This window comes from Halichondria panicea, chromosome 3 (assembly GCF_963675165.1).
Source record: "Halichondria panicea chromosome 3, odHalPani1.1, whole genome shotgun sequence".
In the NCBI taxonomy this organism is placed as follows: Eukaryota; Metazoa; Porifera; class Demospongiae; order Suberitida; family Halichondriidae; genus Halichondria; species Halichondria panicea.
Genome location: NC_087379.1, coordinates 1,905,174 through 1,928,589, shown reverse-complemented (window position 1 = coordinate 1,928,589; position 23,416 = coordinate 1,905,174). Strand labels below are relative to the sequence as shown.

At 41.8% G+C, this 23,416-nt stretch overlaps 4 protein-coding genes and 1 long non-coding RNA gene across 5 annotated transcripts; 4 read left to right on the top strand and 1 right to left on the bottom strand.

Annotated features, from left to right (window-relative positions):
* Nucleotides 1-7,165: 7,165 nt before the first annotated feature.
* LOC135333101 (uncharacterized) lies at nucleotides 7,166-7,816 on the bottom strand. The gene has a single exon (XM_064528025.1). The coding sequence runs from the start codon at nucleotides 7,814-7,816 to the stop codon at nucleotides 7,166-7,168; it is 651 nt and encodes a 216-aa protein (XP_064384095.1).
* An 885-nt stretch (nucleotides 7,817-8,701) lies between these two features.
* LOC135334346 (E3 ubiquitin-protein ligase TRIM71-like) lies at nucleotides 8,702-10,218 on the top strand. The gene is made up of 2 exons (XM_064529507.1): nucleotides 8,702-8,798; nucleotides 9,292-10,218. The coding sequence occupies exon 2, from the start codon at nucleotides 9,302-9,304 to the stop codon at nucleotides 10,151-10,153; it is 852 nt and encodes a 283-aa protein (XP_064385577.1). The 5' UTR covers nucleotides 8,702-8,798; nucleotides 9,292-9,301; the 3' UTR covers nucleotides 10,154-10,218.
* Nucleotides 10,219-10,324: 106 nt separating this feature from the next.
* On the top strand, nucleotides 10,325-13,689 carry LOC135334318 (E3 ubiquitin-protein ligase TRIM71-like). Its single transcript, XM_064529459.1, has 2 exons — nucleotides 10,325-11,520; nucleotides 11,635-13,689. The coding sequence occupies exon 2, from the start codon at nucleotides 11,645-11,647 to the stop codon at nucleotides 13,034-13,036; it is 1,392 nt and encodes a 463-aa protein (XP_064385529.1). The 5' UTR covers nucleotides 10,325-11,520; nucleotides 11,635-11,644; the 3' UTR covers nucleotides 13,037-13,689.
* A 267-nt stretch (nucleotides 13,690-13,956) lies between these two features.
* On the top strand, nucleotides 13,957-14,766 carry LOC135334369 (uncharacterized). Its single transcript, XR_010394260.1, has 3 exons — nucleotides 13,957-14,176; nucleotides 14,387-14,453; nucleotides 14,642-14,766. It is a non-coding gene; the product is annotated as an uncharacterized LOC135334369 (long non-coding RNA).
* A 1,821-nt stretch (nucleotides 14,767-16,587) lies between these two features.
* Nucleotides 16,588-19,870, top strand: LOC135334302 (E3 ubiquitin-protein ligase TRIM71-like). The gene is made up of 2 exons (XM_064529437.1): nucleotides 16,588-16,669; nucleotides 17,542-19,870. Exon 2 carries the CDS (start codon nucleotides 17,552-17,554, stop codon nucleotides 19,799-19,801), a length of 2,250 nt encoding a protein of 749 aa, XP_064385507.1. The 5' UTR covers nucleotides 16,588-16,669; nucleotides 17,542-17,551; the 3' UTR covers nucleotides 19,802-19,870.
* Nucleotides 19,871-23,416: the final 3,546 nt, after the last annotated feature.

Genomic DNA, 23,416 nt, shown 5'->3' with positions numbered 1-23,416 from the left:
AAAAACCAAAAACTGAAAGTCTGCTTTAATATACTTAACAATTTATCTATAATATCTCCCAATGTTTTCACCCTCCATCCTCGCCCTTCCCCCCGTCACCCTCATAATCAAATTATTTTTAAACCATATGTTAAAACCCTAGCCCATAGACATTCCTTTTTTGTAAGCGTAATCCCCATTTGGAATTCCCTTCCCCTAAATGTTATCAGTAGCCCTAGCCCATCTGCTTTTAAATTATCCCTGTCAAAATTATAGCAATAAGTTAAAATTTTTTTTTTCCTTTTTTCTTTTTTTCACTTAAGTAGAACTGCACCTGCACCTTTACTTTTTGGTTATGGACTGACTTCATTATTAGCTTCGTTTAGCTACCTTGTCATATCCTGTATGCTTCCTCTGCATCAAACATTATAAAAAAAAAAAAAAAAAAAAAAAAAAAAAAAAAAAAAAAGCTTGAACAGAACTTGCACATGTGTTACTTATAACTGAAGTGATCCTGTACCAGGTCCAGAAACAATGGAACAGGGTCACTAAAGTAGAAAGCTGTATATACCAGGAACAATGGAACAGGGTCACTAAAGTAGAAAGCTTGCTTTAGCTGACTGGGATCCAGCAGGACCTGGAGCCATACTTCTCTGAGACTCCAGGCTTCTCTTTGCTGTGATCCTAATCCACAGTGCATATATCTATATAGTACTACTACCTGTTCTCAAATGTTTCAGCATGCCTCCAGTCTGGTTTAGTTTTATTGCTCCTGAGTTGCTGTGCAAGTCATGCATGCATGATGATGATAACAACATCACTATAATTATGGCAATGCACTGCATTATATGGTTTCTTTATAATCATGTCACCAGCCGAGGGTTTGCACTTTAGTGCTCTAGTTATGTAGTTTTCCCTCGCTAAATTCACTAAAAGGACTTGTCAAAATCTTTGCGTCTCATTTGAAAAATGAAACACTCTGAACGTATATAATTATAGCCATTGAGTTTGTCAACGATGCCATGCTTGTTATAATGGGGCTCGACACAAACGTGGTCTCCAACTGCTGCATTAATTTCTTTAGACTCAGCCATTGTTTTGGTAGATGCATGCATGTGTTCAGGCACTGCTTCTCCCCTTAAATACCGTCTGGAATGTGTGGTTTTCCTCAGCATGCAGTGAATATTAAATATTTGTTTTTGGCTTATTTATCAGTAATTTTGAATATACAACACACTTACTTCGATTGTTACTGCTGGATTTAATTGCATTTTTATCTCCTAAACAAAAAGGAATAAATAATTAATGCTTCCCTTTGTTTTATAATTAAGTACACGAATAACCATACTATAATGATTGCTAATCGTTATGAAACTTACTTGCTCTATTTGTGTACATGCATATGCATGGTACCATGCGTATATCATTAATTTAATTATTTTTACTTTAATTATTTTGAGATTTTATCAACTGAAAGGGTTGTTCAGAAGGTTTAAGTAAAAACCTATAAGAGTACTCCCCTGAGAATACAAACAAACACATTCTAATGTACATGAATTTGAAACGTCAAATAGCTTAGTTTTGATAACTTCAATGAAGTTGAGCTTACAATGTCTTCTGGAAGAGTGTTCCATAAGTATATGGGGCATTAATGAAATACGAATGCCTATAACAGTTCATTCTCGATTGTTCACAAAATAGTGTGAGGTGGTGATGCCTTGTATTTGTTGTAGTTGTCTGAAATATTCCTCGAAATTGATGCAGTCCAAAGAGTTTAGGATCTTATAATTATGTTTGGCAACATGACAGTATTGCATGCCTTTGCGATAGTGTTAGCCATTGGAGTTCAGTTCGGGCTTGGTTGTACGATTTTGTCCAGCTGTGACTATATGTTTGTCCCACTTGGAACAGATCCAGTGGGCTGCTCTCCTCTGAACTTTCTCCAAGGCAGCTTTCCCAGTAGCTGTACGCATGCATGGGGACTCCATATCGGTGGCAGCGTACTCCAGAAGAGGTCTCACCAGGGCTGTGAACGCTCTTTTATTGGCTGATCTCCTGCATCTGTACATTGATCTGCGTAGATGGTTGAGAATGCGGGTGGCTTTGTGTGAGGCAGATGAGAGGTGCATAGTCCTTCCATTTTAGATGGCTGTCTATAATTATATGTACTCCTATAGGTACTTAAAATTGTCTACAAATTCCACTGGAGTATTGTTCATTATGTAAGTGTAACTGGGGGTGAATGTTTGTTTGATATGCATATAGAACCTGAGATATTGAGGGATAATTGCCATGTTTGTGACCACAAGAAGATTTTTTTGAGGTCCTTCTGTAGGGAAATGTAGTCCTGTTTGCATGATACATTTCCATAGAGTGTATACAGTCATCGGCGAATAGTCTAGTTTCTGAGTTCGTGTTGGCATTGATAGACTAGAAACAGTTAAGGCCCTAGGATAAACCCTTGAGGAACACCTGATGTGACAGTTGACCATTTAGAGCTTTGGGTGTCTAGAACAACGCGTTGTTGGCGATCATTGAGAAACGCCTTAATTCATGTAATTATATAGGCTCACTGTAGCAAGCTATAATGCAATGTGAGTAAGTAGATGTTTAGCTAATGGTCCTGTACTTTGTACTCTGTTAATTGTCGAGCTGTTCAACTCATATAATTAAGATTTCTGTTACCAATCAGTGGTTCCATAAACCATGCCACTATAGTGTAGACCTTAACGTTTAAATGCATGCATGTAAACATTACCGCTTTTTCTGGCTTATTCTGTTTAACTTGATAGTCAATATCATAAAATGAAAGCACCGCGGGTGGGTGCTGATGCCTCGGTGCACGTGGCTTTCCAGCAATGAATTTAAAGCTACTACATGCATATAATAGCAGACTATTAGCATGCACCATACGCTGGCGTAAAAGTTTCTTAATGTCCTTGATTGTTCAGGGTGAGGAATAACCCTAAATGATCTGAACTGGCCAATTCAGGCATGAAAGTATATATACAATTCACATTGTTCGGCCTTGAAACCAGCACTAAATGTATAGTTGATGAATGGTCTGTGCCTGAAAACCCCGAGTGGGACACTTAACAATTTGTGACAACGAAAAGTTACATAAGTGCGCATACATGTATGTAATGTGAAGGATGGAAATTAGCATTGAAGTCACCAATAATAATTAAATCCGATAGACAAGACTGATTTATAGTAAGTATATAAGTAATGCATCTGTGAGCGTATCAAAGTTCCTGAGGACGGTGGACGATAAGAGACACCAAGACATGGATGCAACGAACTTTAGTATATACGTGTGCATTTCTAAAGTCTTGAGTACTATAGTAAAACAGTGATATGCCCATAATTTTTGAAATAGTGCATGGCTATTTTAAACCTCAAACTCACACTCCCTTTTATGTAAAATGTATAGGCCTAATTATAAGTGGTAGTTATTTTTTTCTAGTGGTGGTTATTTTATTTTGGCCAGAGGTGGTTAGTATAGTACCAAGGGCATATGAAGAGAAGAGGGCATGCAACTATATACGTATTATAAATGGGCGGGGGTTTATTTCTAAGAATGTATTGCACGTGCACTTTATACTCTGACTAGCCTTTATTCCCTAGTGGGCGGTTGGCTAAATCATGGCTAAATATATATATAGCATATCCTGCTAACTCATCAATATAATACGACGTATATTATACACAGTATGCATTGTGAGTTGCATGCCCTCTTCTCTTCATACACCCTTGGTAGTACCAATTAGTTAATGGGAAATAATTACCAACCAAGCATGTGGCGATTGTCTGATCGACCATTACTTGAGGGACATCCCAGGTTACGGAGTACAAAATTAATGGTCCAAATGTTCCCATTGTACGTATAAGCAAGAGTATATGATATAGAGAGAGAGTATCGAACGTAGGCATACTGTACATCAGATGTATGCGGAGAGTAACGTGACTTCCTGTATCTGTCACAAGCTTGGAATTTGCACACTGATCAATCCAAGTGTGCATGGGTGATGTCATCTACTTTCTTGTAGATAGATAATATTATTACATCACCCACGCTTGGATTGGTCAGTGTGCAAATTCCAAGCTTAATCTTGTGATAGATACAGGAAGTCACGTTACTCTCCGCATACATCTGATGTACACGGTATATGCCTACGTTCGATACTCTCTTCTCTATATCATATACTCTTGACGTAAGTTGATGACAAGTCATGTGATGCTGAATAATTATGTGTGGGCATGTGTGTGACATTATAATTATAGCTCAAACTGTGTCTTCTCCTTCCTTCCTCAGCTCTGTAGCTCAGTAAAAATAATGTCCCCTGCATGCCCATAGTCCTGTGCCTTGCACTCTGTTGGTACGTTGCCGAGCTATCTCGATCTATAGCCTCATACAGTCATGTAGTTGATATTGGTGTACCGATATCAGTACTGTTTTGCAGTACTGTAGGTGCATGAAATTAAAGTTGATAGTGCATGTTTGATTAACAGACCACCCCCGCCCACTAGCTCCAATAGCAGCTATAACGAAACGCCTGCTCATGATGCTTGACTTCGGTCCCTAACTTATTTTCCGTAAACGCTTGCAGTTATTAGTGATCAAGGTGCACTCTCACGATGCTGTGGGGAGGGGGGAGGGTCTTTTGCAATTGTTTTAGCTATTACTATACCATGTTATGTAAGCCCTGTAAGTTGCTCTGTATAGTGTTAGACACTATTTTGATAAGATCTACATGGGAAGTACATGGGAAAAGTGCCTCAGAGCAGGTATACTATGGAACTTAGTATACCTGCAACTTACTTAGTATACCTAGTATTCTGTTGTTAAGTAATTGTATTGTTGTTAAGCCAGGCTGCTCCTCGAGGGCAAGGTTTGCGCATGCGCACTAGTATCTAGACACTGTTTTATTGGTGTCCATGTGATTTAGAAGCCCTCAGCCACTTTAGTACTAAATCAATGCCTTTGGGCTTCTAAATCCCATAGACTCCTCCAAAACAGTGTCTAACTATTATATAGTAACCATAATTTTTTATGATTGTATCACGATTGTATTGTCATAAAACGTAAATTTTACCTTTATTAAGTTATACATACGTAATTGACTACGATGTTATTGCCAATATACTTTTGCGTGCAATGGCAACCATTTTAACCAACGGGTCTTTAGCTTGATCTTGAATGTTACTGTTGATGATATCATAAACAGTTAATCCAGTCTTGCAATGGATGCAAAAGTGTCCACAGTTATTAGTCAAAAGGTCGTAATCATCCCATTCATTAGGATTCTCAGCGAAGTACTCAGCACTTTGTAGTACTTCAGTCTTTGTCAAACTCTCCAGTTTGTGTGATACGGCACATAATTCAATCGAGTTGTAAGTTACCAATCTCAGCGGACGTCTATCTAAGAATTCGTCCAAGCTTGCTCTCCTTATTTTAGCTGTGGACTTTGATTTCATCTTCCCTGGATTTCCCGTGAAGTGGATTACAATGTGTACTCCTGACTTGTTTATGCCGATGTAGATACCATGATGGGAATATACTCCCCACCCTCTGTAGGCGTAGATGTGGTCTCCTCGTTTCAAGGTGTTTCGATGAATTCCATGATAATAGCGACTTATCACTCTGTCTTTAGAATCATCTGTCTCAGAATCATTAGCCATTTTGATTCCAAACCTGTATGCACTTTGTCTTGTGTGTAACCAGATACGTTTACTGTAATAGATGTTGACTATTATAACTAAAAAGGGTGCGCCCACTCTGATAAAAAGGTGATAACTAGAATGGTGTTAAATATGGGTGGACCTGCTATATAGGGTACTCCCCTGGCACTTTTGGGTCCTTCCTAAAAATCAAAGCTTCAGAATGCCAGTATGATCAGGTGCAGGCCAATAATCTGATCAACTGTGAACCACAATGCCGCATTGTGGTTCACAGTTGATCAGATTATTGGCACTTGTAGTGATCCTGCATGGCCATGGGCCTAGGAGATCTTGTGCAGAATGACTACAAGTGCTATAGTGTATTGTTGGATGTTATCAAGGGGGGCGTATCTGTATACGCCCTTGATGTTATTAAATGACATGCATTAAGGTCACTGTTAGTTGCATACTTGTTTCAGATCAACCTCCCTCCTCGGTTTTGCTCACCTCCTCAATTAAGTCATTATTGCTGATGTCAGCCATTAATTGAGGCCAACCTCCTTTTTTTTTGACATTGCATTATTTTACCATGTGCCGCCATGTGCAAAGTTGCATTGTGCACCAAAGAGCCAGTGCGTAAAAAACATTAATTTTTATATAATTATTGTTCAGACTCTGTCCTTTTGTGTAGTTTCGTCAGTTAAAAAAACAGGATACGACGTCATCAAATAATGGGTAATGAAGACCTCCCTCCCTCATCGGGGTCGAGCTAGTATTCTCATCTGAAACAAGTATGCAACTAACAGTGCATGGCCTAATGCACTGAACTTGTAGTGAAAAATTTTGTGAAACATTATTATGTCCAGGGGCTATGGCTATAGAGTTTATTTTCACAGATAGATTTGTTTGCGATTTCAAAGCCTATATATACGTATACCTGAATGACCACTTATTACTACTTCATGTGCTGAACTGCATGCTTGCGGCTGCATGTAATAACTATATAGGGATGTATGCACATCACGGTATCTATACGCTGGCAAGAACAAAGCAGGAGAAAAAATTTAAATTCATTGACATGGGCACGTCGAAGCTAAGAGTTTTTACATTTTCAACACAGCAGCCAACAGAGCTTAATCACTTATGTACAAGTATAATTATACACTATATAATGATGTGCAGTATTATGATATCGCATGCATTGATGAATAGTCAGGTATAGCTTTCTATAGACGTAGATGTGATCACCTTAGCCACTGCCATTTTTTCTTGTTAGTGTGTGTGTGGTCTCTATCACTGTCATTATTATCACTCCTGTCTCAGGAAATGGCCTTGTGGTGAGTGTGATAATTATAGCGAATGCCACATATGCACACACCCATTGCTATTATGAACGTTTATATCAATGATGCTCAATCACAAAGTTTGGTGTATAAACCGTACTACAACAACTTCCTAAGACAATAATTATGGTAATTATATGCCTTGAACATGCAGAGCTCAGTTGTCCTAATGAATATTGGTATTAAGTCTCTCCTGTATCTTCTTTGTCATCGTTTGAACTGTCCCGACGAGGTAGTATACGTCTGGCCAATGGTCCCGTACTTTGAACTCTGTTACTTATCACGAATTCCCGAGGATCACTGTTGATGCTGGAGTTAACGATCAAAGATTCTGCCCCTGTTTTGCAGTAGTAAGCGAACGTTTCACAGTTTCGATGAACTAAATTGTATGTTCCCCAGCTCATGGGATTGCTTAAGAGTTCCTTTGCCGTTCTCACCACATCTTCAGCTGGTCTGCTGCAACTCGTGTGACTAGTGCCATATATCTTAAAGTTTGTGCGTGGATCGTTATAAGAGACCAGATGTAGCAGTCCACCATCAAGGAACTCTGATAAACTGCTGGAGGTGACAGTAGCCGAAGTCTTGCTGAACTTGTGTCCACTGACATGAATGACCTCTCCTCCTCCCTCCTCCCCCGTGTAGATACCGTGATGCTGGTATAAATGGAGGACTCGGTACACGTAGATATGGTCGCCTGGTTTCAGGTTTCTTCGTCGCTTTAGATGACTGGCAAAGTGTACTCTACTAGCCGAGTCATCTTCACTCATAGGGCAGCTGGGAGATCTCTCTCGAAGTACATCAATGCCCTCATTTGTGGAATTGTGTTCTTCCATCATTGTGTAGATCACTGTATAGATCTTGTGATATTGTTTCTTTTAGGTTCCCTGTTATAAGTTTTCTGTGTTGCCTCAGGGAAATTCCATTGGGTGTTTGTGTGGTTGAGCTGTTTTTGTTTGGTTGCCGTTTCCCTGGGGATCTGGATCCATGGTAGATCTAGTTGATCACTATTAAATGATCATTAGACACTGGAGTTGATAAGATCTGCATTGGAAGTACATGGGAAAAGTGCCTCAGAGGAGGTATACTATTAATGGGACTTACAATTTAGTCTATACTGCAACTTACCATAGCGGGAAATTTCGTGGGTGCACATACATTTTTCGCTATTTGGCTCCAGAGCCCTCAGCAGAAATGTTCGTGAGTTCTAGTATTCACCTCATGAAACCACACCCACCAATACCGGTGCGTGGGAGCTTATCCCAGTTTTAATGATCGCGTCTCCCCTCGAAAAACAAATACACATAAACAATGCAGCAAAGAGCATTGTACCGTGAGTAGTACCACTCCCTGCATGCATGGAGTCGGACATTCTCGTAACTATACACCGACCTGCATGATGCATCTAATCAGTTGGTTCCAACCTCCATGCATATTAAGAATTTATGAACTGTGAAGATTAACTGTTACTGACATCATTTAATGAGGTGATTAACAGCTGCTCACATTATTTTCATGGAAGCTGCACTGTTGTTGACATTAAGAAGGAGGTGTTTCCGAGGACTTTCATGTAAATCAAACTTACTAAATCAGCTAGTGCCTTTGGGCTTCTAAATCCCAATCAATTTCAACATGGTTTGGAGAGTGTGTGTTGTCTGTATCAGGCAGAGGGCTAGCACTGAATAGAGTGGGTGTAGAATGTTGCCACAAGTATGCTGGTCTAATGAATATTGTTGTGCATGCATCACCTGACCTGTCACTGCATGTGAGAACTGTGAGCTTTGAGTTTTTTCCCCTGCATGCGCTACTATAACAAAGGTGAGCATAATTGTTCTGATACATTTGTTTGCCTGGTGCATTCCTTTGTATTTCGTTGCTTTAATTATTTGCTCTAGTATACCGTAAGACCTCGATTTAAGGCGACCTACTCCAAATATGCGACACCCAGGAGCTTCAGCAATTTTCTTACCTCTAAAAGTAGCGACAGCTGCGTTGACAATTATTTTTTAATGTCGCGTTCTAAATAGAGGTAAATGTAGCCACTCCCTAGCCTCGATTGTAGCTAGCTATCCCACTGGAAAATCAGTGTTTTTAAGCGGCCTGAAATCGAGGCATATAGACTCTGTAAATTTACCTCCAATTAGATGCAACTCTCTAAATATGCGACACTAGGACTTCAATACAATTTTTCAACTCCAAAAAAGCGACCTCTGGCTTCGTAATTATTAAAAAGTGTCGCTTTAAATCGAGGTCTTACGGTAGGTCAAGATACAAGTAGCCTATTGTGATCCATTTCTTCTCTCCGTCACAGTTTTGTTTCAATGTCTGAGAGGCTAAGAACTGTTATCAAGACTATCGATGATCTCAAGTTACCTTATAGAGTGGCACTCAACCAAGCTGGCGAGATAATTGTGACTGAATACAATGCTGGTATTGTCTCGATATTTAGCCCCACAGGAGACAAGCTGCGAACATTAGACACTCGAGGCACAGCTGTTGGGGAGATGAAGGGTCCTCGTGGTGTGGCAGTGGACGGTGATGACAACATTCTGGTGGTGGACGGTAGTTTTGACGGTAGTAATGATCGACTGTTGAAGTTCTCACGTGGAGGAGACCTGATAGCAGCAGTAGGTAGTCATGGTGATGGTCCTGGACAGTTTAACAATCCATGTGGTGTGTGTGTCAACAGTGTCAATGGGAAGGTGTATGTGGTTGATAATGGTGCTTTCTGTGTTTATATCTTCAACTCTGACCTGACCTTTTCCAGCAAGTTCGGATGCTCTGGCACTGGTAATGGACAATTTAACAATCCCTGGGACGTTGCATTCGATCGTAGTGGTTGTGTGTATGTGGCTGATTATAGTAATAATCGAGTGCAAGTCTTCACACCCGATGGTGACTATCTGAGGCAGTTTGGGAAGCGAGGCAAGGGAAAGGGAAAACTTAACTACCCTGTCTGCATCTGTGTGGACAGTGATGATCTGGTGTATGTGGGGGAGTATGGGAACAATCGTGTCTCCGTGTTCACGTGTGAGGGAGTGTTTCTCAAGTCGTTTGGATCAGACGGATCTGGACCAGGACAGTTCAACCGTCCTTTTGGCATAGTAGTAGACCAGTGTGGTGTGGTGTATGTGTCCGATCAGGGCAATAATAGAGTGCAACTATTTTCCTAGTTTATTAAATTTGTTTTGTAATAATTTATTGCTAATAAATATTGAAATTGGAACCAGTGAATTCTTTGCCTATGCAGTAATGCTGTCCCTGCATGTGTACGTGCGTATTGAGTCTCTCCTGTTATAGTCGTACCTTTAGTATCGTACCTCACCCCACCCCTCCGCTGCAGGGTCTTCATGGTGACATGGTGCTGGTGGCGGGCGTCAAAACTGGTACTGCCAAGGTCAAGGTTTGTCTGAGGTGGAGCCTGACATCATCAAGCTACTACCATAAGCGTTCTAATTATAGAACCAGCTCGGTTAGGACGCCCTCTTTTATAACGCCCATAATTTTACTTTTTTCGTACATTTTTTCATGCTAATTATTTTTTACAATTAGAACAATTACGGTAGTCATTGAGAACATAATGCTATACATCACTCAGAATACTCTATATACCCACCCCAGACCTCCTCACTACAACAAAAGGACTCAGAAAGTGAGCATGTGTTGTTGAGGGGGACAACTTTTGCCACTGATTTTAGCATACAATTAGATGGTTCCTATAAGAGTTAAATGTGCGCTGTACGACTTTGAGAGGCTGTATTAAACTAGATTTTCTGTGGTCCAATTTTTAAAAAGTCTTAGAGTTTTTTAAACTGTCTGAAAACGGTGAGTTAATTAATCAACTATGAAGTGAATAAAGTCATTGACGGAAATGGCATATAATATCAAAGGATGAGGACTTATATGCATGTAGGAATTAACTTTTAATTAGCTTAATAGATGCATATATGCACAATGTCATTTGCCGTATTTGATTGTGTTCAAAGCGTGTCTGTTGTGCAGCACTAGTGTGTGTGAGACTGGGAGGTGTGTCCGGTGCAGCTGTTCTCACGGCCTCCTCCAACCAGCCAGTGTAGATGGGCTGTACCAAAACTGCATGGACCCAAAAATACGGACAGTGCAGAAAGTGACCTACAGAAAATGAGATGATTATGCCCACACAAGGAAACTATGACCCCAGTTTTGATATGTAAAATATCCCGACCACAAGAGAAGGCCGGTGGTGTGAGTGGGTGGGGAAAAATGGAGTCCACTGTATGCATCTAACCTTATTTATTAGATAATAGTAGAGTGGGTGTACAATGTGATCATTTGCATAGTAATGATTATTGTTCCATATTCGTACAAACGTCAATAATACTACAATTATTAGACACACGTATTATTGTACAAAATTAATATGGACCACTATAATTATCGATCAATGTTATTATTGTGCATACATCACCTGACCTGTCACTGTGAGAGCTGTGCATGAGTATCTATAGCAGCTGCTGCTTTTGCCAAGCTTCGAGCTTTTCTTTCTGCTACTAATATAAAGGTGAGCATAATTATTGTACACGTTCCGTTTGTAGTTTTCATTTAGCTCTATAGGTCAGTCGATACAAGTGCCCTTTTAACTTGTTGTTATATCCTTTTCTTCTCTCCATTACAGTTTTGTTTCAATGGCTGAGAGTGCTGAACAGCCTCTGGTCAAATTGAATGGACAGTATGCTGAACACCAAACAAAAATTGAGACCAATATCCGCTTGAAATTCAATGATATTCGTGAAGCTCTTGATGCTCGTGAGAGGGATGTTATGGCCGAGTTGGAAAACCACACGCAACAACAGCTCAAGTCCTGTTTTGCATATTCTACTCAAATTGTTGAAGCTTGTCAGGATTCAGTTCACATCTGTACTAGTAAAGAAGTGACTAACTATTGTGCGTTGAAAGTGGTGCCCTCAAGACGAATGAAGACAACCCAACCTCTTCCTGTTGCCATTCTGAATGCAATAGATTCCAAACAACGAATTGTTGGCTTGGATTTGTTGAACATTGAAGCCAAAATTGTCTCTAAGCTGACGAACGAAACCACAAAATGTGTTGTGAAGGAACGAGGGAAGGGAGAGTTCGAGATATCCTACCAGCCAACAGTGGGTGGGGCCAGCGAGCTGATTGTTAGTGTGGGTGGAGAAGAGGTGGCAGGAAGTCCATTCCCTGTGGCAGTCAAGACTCCGATCGATAAACTAGGAACTGTTATCAAGACTATCAATGATCTCAAGAAACCTCGAGGTGTAGCACTCAACCAAGCTGGGGAGATAATTGTGACTGAAGAGGATGCTGGTATTGTCTCGATATTTAGCCCCACAGAAGAAAAGCTGCGAACATTAGACACTCGAGGAACAGCTGTTGGAGAGATGAAGAATCCTCGTTGTGTGGCAGTGGACGGTGATGACAACGTTCTGGTGGTGGATAATGGTAATCATCGACTGTTGAAGTTTTCATGTGTAGGAGACCTTATAGCAGCAGTAGGTAGTGATGGCGATGGTCCTGGACAGTTAAACAATCCTTGTGGCATGTGTGTCAACAGTGTCAATGGGAAGGTGTATGTGGTTAATTACGGTGCTGACTGTGTTCACATCTTCAACTCTGACCTCACCTTCTCCAGCAAGTTCGGCAGCTATGGCAGTGGTAATGGACAGTTAAACAATTCCTGGGACGTTGCATCCGATCGTAGTGGTTGTGTATATGTGGCTGATGCTTCCAATCATCGAGTGCAAGTCTTCACACCTGATGGTGGCTATCTGAAGCAGTTTGGGCAAAGAGGCAGTGGAAATGGAGAACTTTATGGACCTGTCAGCATCTATGTGGACAATGATGATCTGGTGTATGTGGGGGAGCTTGGGAACGGTCGTGTCTCCATGTTCACGTGTGAGGGAGTGTATCTCAAGTCGTTTGGATCACATGGATCTGGACCAGGACAGTTCAACAGTCCTTATGGCATAGCAGTAGACCATTGTGGTGTGGTGTATGTGTGTGATTTTAGCAACAAAAGAGTGCAAATAGTTTCCTAGTTTATTTTTTGTTGTTGAGTTATATTTTTTTGTAGCATACATGTTGCTTAATGAAATTGAAACCTTGAAATTGAAACCAGTGAATTCTTTGCCTATGCTGTCCCTGTGTGCGTGTGTACTGAGTCTCTCCTGTTATAGTCGTACCTTTAGTATCGTACCTCACCCTGTCCCTATTCCTGCATGTGCATGTTGTACACTAATGTCTATTTAAATTGTAGATTGTGTTATTTATGTTTATGCGAGCAATTTCCTGAACTAATTTTCCATCCCCCCACAGTCTCGTGCATGGACAAAGATGATGTGCATATATAGTTTTGGAGTGCTTGCTTGTGAAGTGGATGCCAGATTTCCTGAAGCTGCTGTATTTCTTGGTCTGCTATCGTCGTATCGAGTATGGAAGGTGTATGGCGGGAGCTCCACCCACTCATCACCTCCTATACATGTGTCTCTCACTCCCCCCTCAGGACAGACCCTCCATGGACACTGTGCTACACCACATCAAACTCTGAGTCTTGGTAGCAGCCACGGTCCTCATATATATATATATACTCGTCTGCTCCCTTCATAAAAAAGCCAGCTCTCTGGGGAAGCTAAACTTACCGGTGGTTTTACTTCCCTATGTCCCCTCCAGCACTGGGGTCAAGTTAACTTCACTCCGAGCTCCCCTCAAGGTTGCTTCTCTTGGTCAGTGTACCTACTGTGTGTGTGTGTAGGGGAGGGGGGATACTGGTGCAAGCTGTGACCGTGAGTTACAGTCAATAGTTAATTAAGCTTGGAGTAATTAAATGCAAAAATTCGGCCTAAAAATAATTCTAACGTGGCTTGATATTGCTTGGTGAATTCCAGCGTCCAATAGTTATTAATAATTACGTATATTCCACCCACACACCCTCCACACGCCCACACACACACAGCTGCAGGTTGAGTATTAAACCGGACATAGTGTTAGTGAAGCCGCTGTATTTGGAGGAGGAGCCTGGATGCTCTCGGGAGGCAGAGCTCACGGCTCAGTCCACTCAGCCAATAAGATTGAGCAGCATCATCATCGCTGAAGAGAAGTGGTTAACCTTTCAAACTAAGACGCCTGTATGCCATGCATTATGACAAATGGTAGCCTATATAGGGACCCGACTAATTAGAGTGAGTTTAGGTCTCTCAAGTATTTACACATGCACAGTATGTTGGGAGCTACATAAATCGACCATTCTACCAGGTAGCTATACTGGAACAGGGAGAAGAACACAAGGCATTATTAGTCTTTGGCCATCGGTATTAGTGTTAATTCGTACTTTTTGGGGTGTTAATTGGTGGCTGTGATTATTATGATCTATGTCTCATGATGCTCCACAGAAGAAATGGATGGCCAGAACTCTCTATTGTACAAAATAAAGAACCTGTTTCATCTGGAGTTCTTAATGTAAGTAGTTAGTGCACCCACACACAACAATTATTCAATAACTTGAGAAGTAAGTTTCAAATACCGGCCTACAACACACCTTCCCACCCTACACAAATACACACACTTGTATCTTCACCCACACACACACTACACACACACACACACACCCACACACACACACACACCCACACACACACACACTCCAGTTAACAGCTCTGGAGGATGATGCAGTGATTGCTGCGTACCTTCTACCTGCTACTGGTGGTGTCAGGTCAAGAGAGATTTTCCTCTACAAGTTCAAAGCACATGAGGTTTGTTATGCAATATACCGTATATGCTCGATCAGAGGCCGCTTTTGTGTAAAGGCCGCTCTTAAATAGTACCCTCAGTGAAGTTTGACTCTAGCATTTCTGCACGTGGCAGACAAATTAATACCAGCACAGCTAGCTACATGTACGTAGCTACTAGGTACAGGTAGTAGCTTGTTAGTGCATTGCAAAAACTTTATCATGGCAGAGTTCAAGTTTATGTAGGTGAAAAAAAACTTTTAATGACAAACTAAAGGTTGTTGAATTAGCTGGAGTTAATAAACGCCTCTCTTAAACAATGGCCTCTCTTCTAGCTAAAAGTAGCCGCGGCTCCTGATTAAGCATAATTATACGGTATTTATGAATAGAACGTTCCCATGCATGTTATCATTCATTTATCCCTGCATGACATGATAATTATTGGATATTTTTCCCGTAAAATGTCCTATAGTACTGAGAAAATATCATACACAGAGCTATATAGCTAGCTAGCTATAGCTGGAGACAGAGCTGTGTAGGTTTGTTGTACAGCTATTTTCTTCTGATAGAGCAGCAGTATAGTAGACTTTCACCAAAGTTAGTGTTAAATGGGCGTGGCCTGTCCATACAGGCTCTTGTCAGCTTTCACTCCATCGTCATCCACACTGCTGTGAGTCTTTTGTTAACATAGCAGGCTAAGGGTAGCTATCAGAGAATGCTATCCGATGGGCTATAGAAACCTGTGTTGTCATTATTTTACTGAGCATGCATATACGATGCTATCCAAAGCCAGATACCAGGGAGATATTAGCGCATGCGCAAGCAGTCGATACCAGGCCCACTTTCCTGAGTGAAGTGCGGCCTGGGATCGAGGCTACCTTCTAGTCTATAGTGAATTAGATGAGCAGTCGTTAAATGTAAGAAGGATAATTTCGTGTAGCCTCCTGTAAGGGTGGGCCGGAGGCAGTACTTGTGTGTCTTAAGACAGCATGCATTTATCACTTGGGCAACTCACTTGATCGATTGTGTCAATGTGGATTTGCTAATTGTCTAGCAGGTCCACTAGTCCACTGTCTAACAGTTTTAGAGCTTCTCTTGAAGGCTGGGTTTCAGTTGCACCAACTCTTAATCAATGTGTGTATTCTCAATCCCTCTCAATAATGATGTTTGTTCCTTGTAACAAGTGGTCCCAGGCTGCTTGTATGGGCATTGGGTTGTGATGGACAATGAACACTTGGAAATAATTGCCTAGTGTTGATTGTTTCGTCTCTGTCTCGCTGGGTATCTCCTGGTGTGTTGTTGAGCTTGTATATATTGCTCATCCCTTCAACACTGGATTATTGTCATTATCAATAATTGATACGTAAATATCTCGACCACAAAAAAAGGTTGGTGGTGTGAGTGGGTGGTGTGAGTGGGTGGGGCAATAGAGTCCACGTCAACCATGCATCTCATGGACCCAATTAAGAGTGTTCTAACATAATTATACACATAGAGATTATCATCCGTATGTATGTATGTATGTATGTATGTATGTATGTATGCTGATTTTTGTATTATGATAAATTTTGTGATCTTGTGTGTGGGCAGATAATTATTGCTCAATCAAAGACTAATTGCTAGAGCTGCACCCACCTGTCATACCTCCTCGTGTGTGCATTGGGTGCATGATGTGAGATCAATCAACATGGTATGGAGTGTTGTTAACATGGAAGGTGACATTGTATGAGTGTGCGTTGTCTGTATCTCAGGCAACTGGTCAGGGGCTAACAATAGAGTGGGTGTAGAATGTTGCTAGGCAATATAGCCACAAGTATGTGTGTACCAATCCATAATTAATACTATGAATATTGTTGTGCATGCATCACCTGACCTGACACTGTGGGAGCTGTGAGTCTATAGCTGCTTTTGCCAAGATTTGAACTTTTCTTTCTGCTACTTATAAAGGTGAGCATTATTGTACATGTTCTGATACATTCGTTTGTAGTTTTCGAATTCTTTGCTATTATCATCGGCGTACGAAGAGAAGAGGGCATTCAACTCACTATATGTATGCTGTGTATGCATCATATTATAATTAATGAGTCAGCAGGATATGCTATATTTAGCCAACCGCCCACTAGAGGAGGTTAGTCACGATTAATTAAGATTATTCTTATTATTATTTGTCACCATTTTTTTAAAAACCCTCTGTAAAAAAAACAGCAACATTTTTTTTAAAACACACCTGTGAAAAAAACAGCACCATTTTTTAAAAACCCTCTGTAAAAAAACAGTACCATTTTTTAAAACACACCTGTAAAAAAACAGCATCATTTTTTTAACTGCTAATTTTGGCGATAATCACCCATAACTGCTGAGTCGGCACTTTTGATCTGCTTTCTTCCATTAGCTGGTTTGTCTCTCATACGAGTCGTAGTAGTTTAACACTATGATTGCTATACCTGCTACATCAAGACAGGAGTCAAAGAAACCTATGATTTGAGGCAACAACTCAAAGTTTGTGGTTTCTGGTTTGTTGCTTCTAGTACGACTATGCTACTCACTTTCTAGTGTCACTGAGTATTGTTAGCATCATTTACTACTAGTATAGACTGCTACAATCATGTTAGCTTAGCTAGAATAGTTTCCGTATGCACGCACAAAAACGGTGCATGCATGTGCAATGCATTCTTTACATATAAGACCCTGCCCATTTATAATAATTTATGATAGATTGTAGTTGCATGCCCTCTTCACTTCATACGCCCTTGTTATTATTATAAAGCTTGACACGCCTCCTTTTTAGCCTATTGTTATCCTTTTCTCTCCACCCTCAGTTTTTTGTCAATGGCTGAGAGGCCGAGTGCTGCTCAAGAAGCTCTCTCCAAAGTGGAGGACCAGCTGTCATGCCTAGTCTGTCTGGAGCCCTACACCAACCCTCGACTGCTCTCCTGTTTCCACGTCTACTGTCAACATTGTCTCGAGGATATAGTTGCCCACAATCGACAAGGCCAACTGGAATGCCCCAAGTGTCGCCGGCCCACCCCCCTACCCCCCACTGGTGTGAATGGCCTCCAGGCTGCTTTCCATGTACACCATCTCTTTGACATTCAGGAAACACTCAAGAAGGTGAGAGAGCCTCAGAAATTGGCCTGTGAGAAATGTTCTGTTACCAATCGTAAAGCCACCAGCTTTTGCCGACAATGCACCGAGTTCATTTGCGCGAAGTGTACCGATATGCACAAAGAATGGAAAGAGCTCAAGAATCATGAACTTGTTAGTATTGAAAAAGTGGAGGGAGATTTGATTCGCTTGGTTTCCCCAAAGAAGACGTTCCCTCGCTGCCCCAAACACGACGACAAAATGAGAATTTATTGCGAAACTTGTGGAGAACTGATCTGTATCCATTGCACCGTCCAAATACACAAAGACCACAAGTACAGTGTAATTGCCGACACCTTTGAGAGCCACAAGAAAGAGATCCTAGACTCCCTGGGACCCATTGAGAAACAGCTAGAGGCCACCGACACAGCTCTCGTCAATCTGGATGGACGACATGCTGAAATTATTGAACACGGAGGAAAAATTGCGACCAATATCCACTCGAAATTCGATGAGATCCATCAAGCTCTGTATGCTCGTGAGGGAGAGCTTGTGGCGGAGTTGGAAGGCCGCACCCAACAACAGCTCAAGAGTCTCTCTGCTCAGCGAGAGGAGGTAGAGATCCTCCAAACCCAACGTAGCAGCTGCCTGCATTTCGTGAGAGAGAGCATTCGTACCGGGTCTCCAGGAGACGTGCTCAAGATGAAGCAAGGTGTGGTGAAGCAAGTGAGAGAGCTGGTGGACACCTTTGACCCCAACACCCTAGAGCCTCGTGAGATAACCAACACCTGTTTTGTGCCTTCTGCTCAGCTAGTCAAAGATTTCAAAGAATTTGGAACCATTGGCACACCATCAGTAACTGTCACCCCTACAAAAAGACTCGACAAAACTAGAGTACAAGGAACCACTAGTCTTCGATTTTCAAACACAAATGATCAACTGACTCAAATTCCATCCTCAACCATTAAAGCCGAACTTATATCAAAATCAACGAATCAGACGACAAAATGTGTTGTGAATGAACGAGGGAAGGGAGAGTACGAGATCTCCTACCAGCCGACAGTGGGCGGGGCCAGCGAGCTGATCGTGAAAGTGGGTGGAGAGGAGGTGGCTGGAAGTCCATTCCCTGTGGCAGTCAAGACTCCGATCGATAAACTAGGAACTGTTATCAAGACTATCAATGATCTCAAGACACCTTATGGAGTGGCACTCAACCAAGCTGGGGAGATAATTGTGGCTGAATGCGATGCTGGTATTGTCTCGATATTTAGCCCCACAGGAGACAAGCTGCGAATATTAGACACTCAAGGCACAGCTGTTGGGGAGATGAAGAGTCTCCGTGGTGTGGCAGTGGACAGTGCAGTGGACGGTGATGACAACATTCTGGTGGTGGATAATGGTAATCATCGACTGTTGAAGTTCTCACGTGGAGGAGACCTGATAGCAGCAGTAGGTAGTTGTGGCGATGGTCCTGGACAGTTTAACCATCCGATTGGTGTTTGTGTCAACAGTGTCAATGGGAAGGTGTATATGGTTGATTATGATGCTAACTGTGTTCATATCTTCAACTCTGACCTCACCTTCTCCAGCAAGTTCGGCAGCGGAGGCAGTGGTAATGGACAGTTTAGCTCTCCCTATGACGTTGCATCCGATCGTAGTGGTTGTGTGTATGTGGCTGATTATATTAATGGTCGAGTGCAAGTCTTCACACCCGATGGTGGCTATCTGAGGCAGTTTGGGAAGAAAGGCCGTGCAAATGGAGAACTTAACCGCCCTGCCAGCATCTGTGTGGACAGTGATGATCTGGTGTATGTGGGGGAGTATTGGAACAATCGTGTCTCCGTGTTCACGTGTGAGGGAGTGTTTCTCAAGTCGTTTGGATCAAAGGGATCTGGACCAGGACAGTTCAACTATCCTTATGGCATAGCAGTAGACCAGTGTGGTGTGGTGTATGTGTCTGATTATAGCAACAATAGAGTGCAAATATTTTCCTAGTTAATTTTTGTTGTTAAATTTGTTGAGTTATTGTAACATTGCTACTGTATATTGAAATTGAAACCAGTGAATTCTTTGCCCATGCTGTCCCTGTGTACGTGTGTACTGAGTCTCTCCAGTTATAGTCGTACCTTTAGTATCGTACCTCGATAGCTCACCCCACCCCCCTTCACTGCAGGGTCTCCATGGTGACATGGTGGTGCATGGGCGTCAACACTGGTTCGGCCAAGGTCAAGGTCCGTCTGAGGGAGAGGGCGTTACAGGTGGTGGAGCCTGATATCATCAGTAGTCATTGAGAACATGATGCTACAACCCTCAGAATGCTCTACCCACCTCACTATACAACAATTGTATATTTAGCTTGTAATTATATATTATACATGATAACGCTAGGTATACTCCGGTCCATTCTGGATAATTATAGCCAGGCACGTACAGCCACACCACGTGCATGCTCCTGATAGTGGATCATTGTCTCCTTGCTAAATAATACAGAGCTACATTCGTTTATGCAGAATCTCTTGTGCCGAGCCTGTTTCCATGACGATACATATACAACCAGTGATTGGTCATATACCAGACTGCCCTCTATTGACTCAGACCAACAATCACAATATTCAGGTGCACTCTTAGCTTAGTTAAGTACTAAGATTTAAGGTGACGTATTTTCACATGTAGAAATGTGTTTCCAACTCTGAATCAATGTCTTACGTCTTTATTGTGTTGGTCTGTAGTTTCGAATTCCTGTAACGAGTGGATGATTTTAATTTTGAACCTTGAAATAACGCTGTATGACAATGTGGGTAGGACGTTTAAAACTTTTGATTGCTGCAATGTACGTGGGGATCGTCCAATCAGAATGCTCTACCCACCCCCCAGACCTCTTCTACAACACAAGGACTCACTGCCAGATAGTAAGTGTGTTGTTGAGGGGGAAAACTTTTGCCACTGATTTTAGCATACCATTACTTTGATAGAACTTCCTATAAGAGTTACATGTGTACAGTGGTGGCTGTACGACTTTGAGAGCCCGTAACTTGAATTTCTGATATCTGCATGATTGAGAATTTTGGTAGTCCATTTGATTTTCTGAAAGCAAAAGGAGAGCTCATTCAAAGGTTATTTTTTGGCCCAATTTCGGCAAAATATCATTGAAATAATTATTGGTGCCTTCAAAATGTGTAGGTTGATTGTGCCATTTTATGAGATTCTTCTCCGCTGCTCGGGTGTGTGTGTACAGTTGACTCTTGTTAATCCGGTCACCCTTGTGACAGTGCAGCTAGGTGGCTGTATGTATAATTATAATTTATGTGTATAATCTACATGTAATTCTATAGCTTTTGTTGTTGCTATTAATATGAGTCCTTACTAAAGCAACTACATATATTAATTGCCTGAATATTATACTACACACGTATACTATACTTATCCACAATTCCACACACACACACACACACACACACACACACACACACACACACACACACACACACACACACACACACACACACACACACACACACACACACACACACACACACACACACACACACACACACACACACACACACACACACACACACACACACACACACACACACACACACACATGCAGCGGCAATATTCTCCCTTAGTCAATTTCTCTCTTTCCTTCGCAATCCACCAGAACTGACATCTAACGAAATACTGCTCTTCAATCACCCTCTAAACAAGGGCGCCCTCACTATAACCCACGGCTCTGATCATTCTCCTGATAATGTCATTCACTTACTTGCCACTGTTTACTGCACCCAGACACTGGTGAGGTTCATGACGTCCCGACCCTCATAACCAAGCACCAGGTGGTGCAATAGAGATCAACGACCCAGTGCAAGTGACCACCAAACACCTCGTCATTCTCTGGGACCCCCAAACAGAGTTCAAATACCAGCACCAATTGAATGTGAGTGTGCTAGCTAGCTTGTTGAGAGCTAAACCTGTGTAGGGTACCAGCTACATAGGCTTGTACATGGCTTGTAATACTGTATAGCGGGTTATTTTCGTATAGAAATGTACGTATTTTTCGTATTGTAGAGCTTCAAATTAAAACTGCGAAGTTATTCTATATCGCAATAGGTTCAACATCATGGCTACAGGTCCACGTCAAGCTACAATTGTACATTTAAAACACCAGTTTTCTAGCAATAATTCATTGATTGTTATGTTTAGCTACCCCCCACCCACACACACACACAGCTCCTAATATCTACACTGAGAATGAGCAGGTGGCCGAGTATGAGATCATGCCGGGATGGTGCTCCAGTGAGGGGGGAGCCCATCCCCATCCGTCTGTTCCTGGCAGGCTATGACCTCACTCCCACTATTAGGGACATTAACAAGAAGTTTAGTGTTGGCTACTACCTCAACCTCGTGCTATAGTGGATGAGGAGGAGAGGAGATACTTCAAACAGCAGGTGAGGGGGCGTGGTGTTGTTAGAGGGGTTGCTAGCTAGGGGGTAGCTACTGGTAACAGTGGGGTGTGGTGTAGCTAGTGTACATGAGACTGACTAAATTGGCTATAATAATAATTATACATTAAAATTGTTAAATAATTATGTGTGTAACTTATAGTAGAGTAGACGTTAGAACGAGAGGGTTAGGATAGGGAATAACAATTGCAGTGCCGTTATTACTGGAAAATTTGGTGGGTTAAATGGCTTGCCCATTTTAAATTAAGTTTTTCCGGTGGACGCAACGTCATTGCAGCAGTGTCCACGCCTGCATGATCTGAGATGCCAAATAAAAAAACCCTAGAAGTCAGTTTGAATAATTATAATCCGCATAATTTTCCGGGTATACCGGTATGCTATTAATTTTTGATGTTATGTAAATTAAGTGATTGCATGATTGACGTGAACTCCTCCCCTGCAGGAGATTGTGCTGTGGCGGAAGAGAGACCCAAAGAGAGAGCAAGGAAAAGTGCCCCCAAGACAAAAATTACCTCACTGACTCTGATAGGACTGTACTTTGTGTGTTGTATGTTTCTCTATTGGAATGTAATGTGGGGGCGTTGTGTGTAAACAAAGGGAGGGTCTGAAGTGGGTGGTAATGGATGCAAGATGGCTACTGGTGCCTTGTTTATAGGTAGAGCTAGAGTGGAATGGAGCAGCTCTCTTGTTACCTTCAATTCCATAGGAGCAAGGGTTGCTAATAACACAGAGCAACACAGTAGCCACTAGAGTGAGGGACCACGACTATGGTGTAGTGTTCACCAGTGAGCCACTACTTGTTGGACAGATGCTCACGGTCACTATGACAGAGAAGGGAGAAGATCCATCTTTCAAGAGAAATCAACTGGTACATTGGACTGGTGGAATGGTGAGAGTTCATGTGACGGTGTTAGCCTCGACCCCAGGCCGATCCGTCTCCAATTGAACGCTAGGTCGCCTCCGAGCAATTGGAGACCGATCGGCCTGGGGTCGAAGCTAGTGGTGTGTGCATTGCTTGTTTATCACAATACCTGTCATAAAATCAATCTATACTGCTCTCTGGCAGGATATTGGTAGCCTCCTTCGCAGCCTCTCCTTTTTCTGTTCTTTGTCACAGAAGAGAAAATTGGAGGAACAAAGAAAGAAC

What these genes read in the sequence shown, in the direction of transcription:
- LOC135333101 (XM_064528025.1), bottom strand. Translation starts at nt 7,816, where the DNA reads ATGGAAGAACACAATTCCACAAATGAGGGCATTGATGTACTTCGAGAG.
- LOC135334346 (XM_064529507.1), top strand. Translation starts at nt 9,302, where the DNA reads ATGTCTGAGAGGCTAAGAACTGTTATCAAGACTATCGATGATCTCAAG.
- LOC135334318 (XM_064529459.1), top strand. Translation starts at nt 11,645, where the DNA reads ATGGCTGAGAGTGCTGAACAGCCTCTGGTCAAATTGAATGGACAGTAT.
- LOC135334302 (XM_064529437.1), top strand. Translation starts at nt 17,552, where the DNA reads ATGGCTGAGAGGCCGAGTGCTGCTCAAGAAGCTCTCTCCAAAGTGGAG.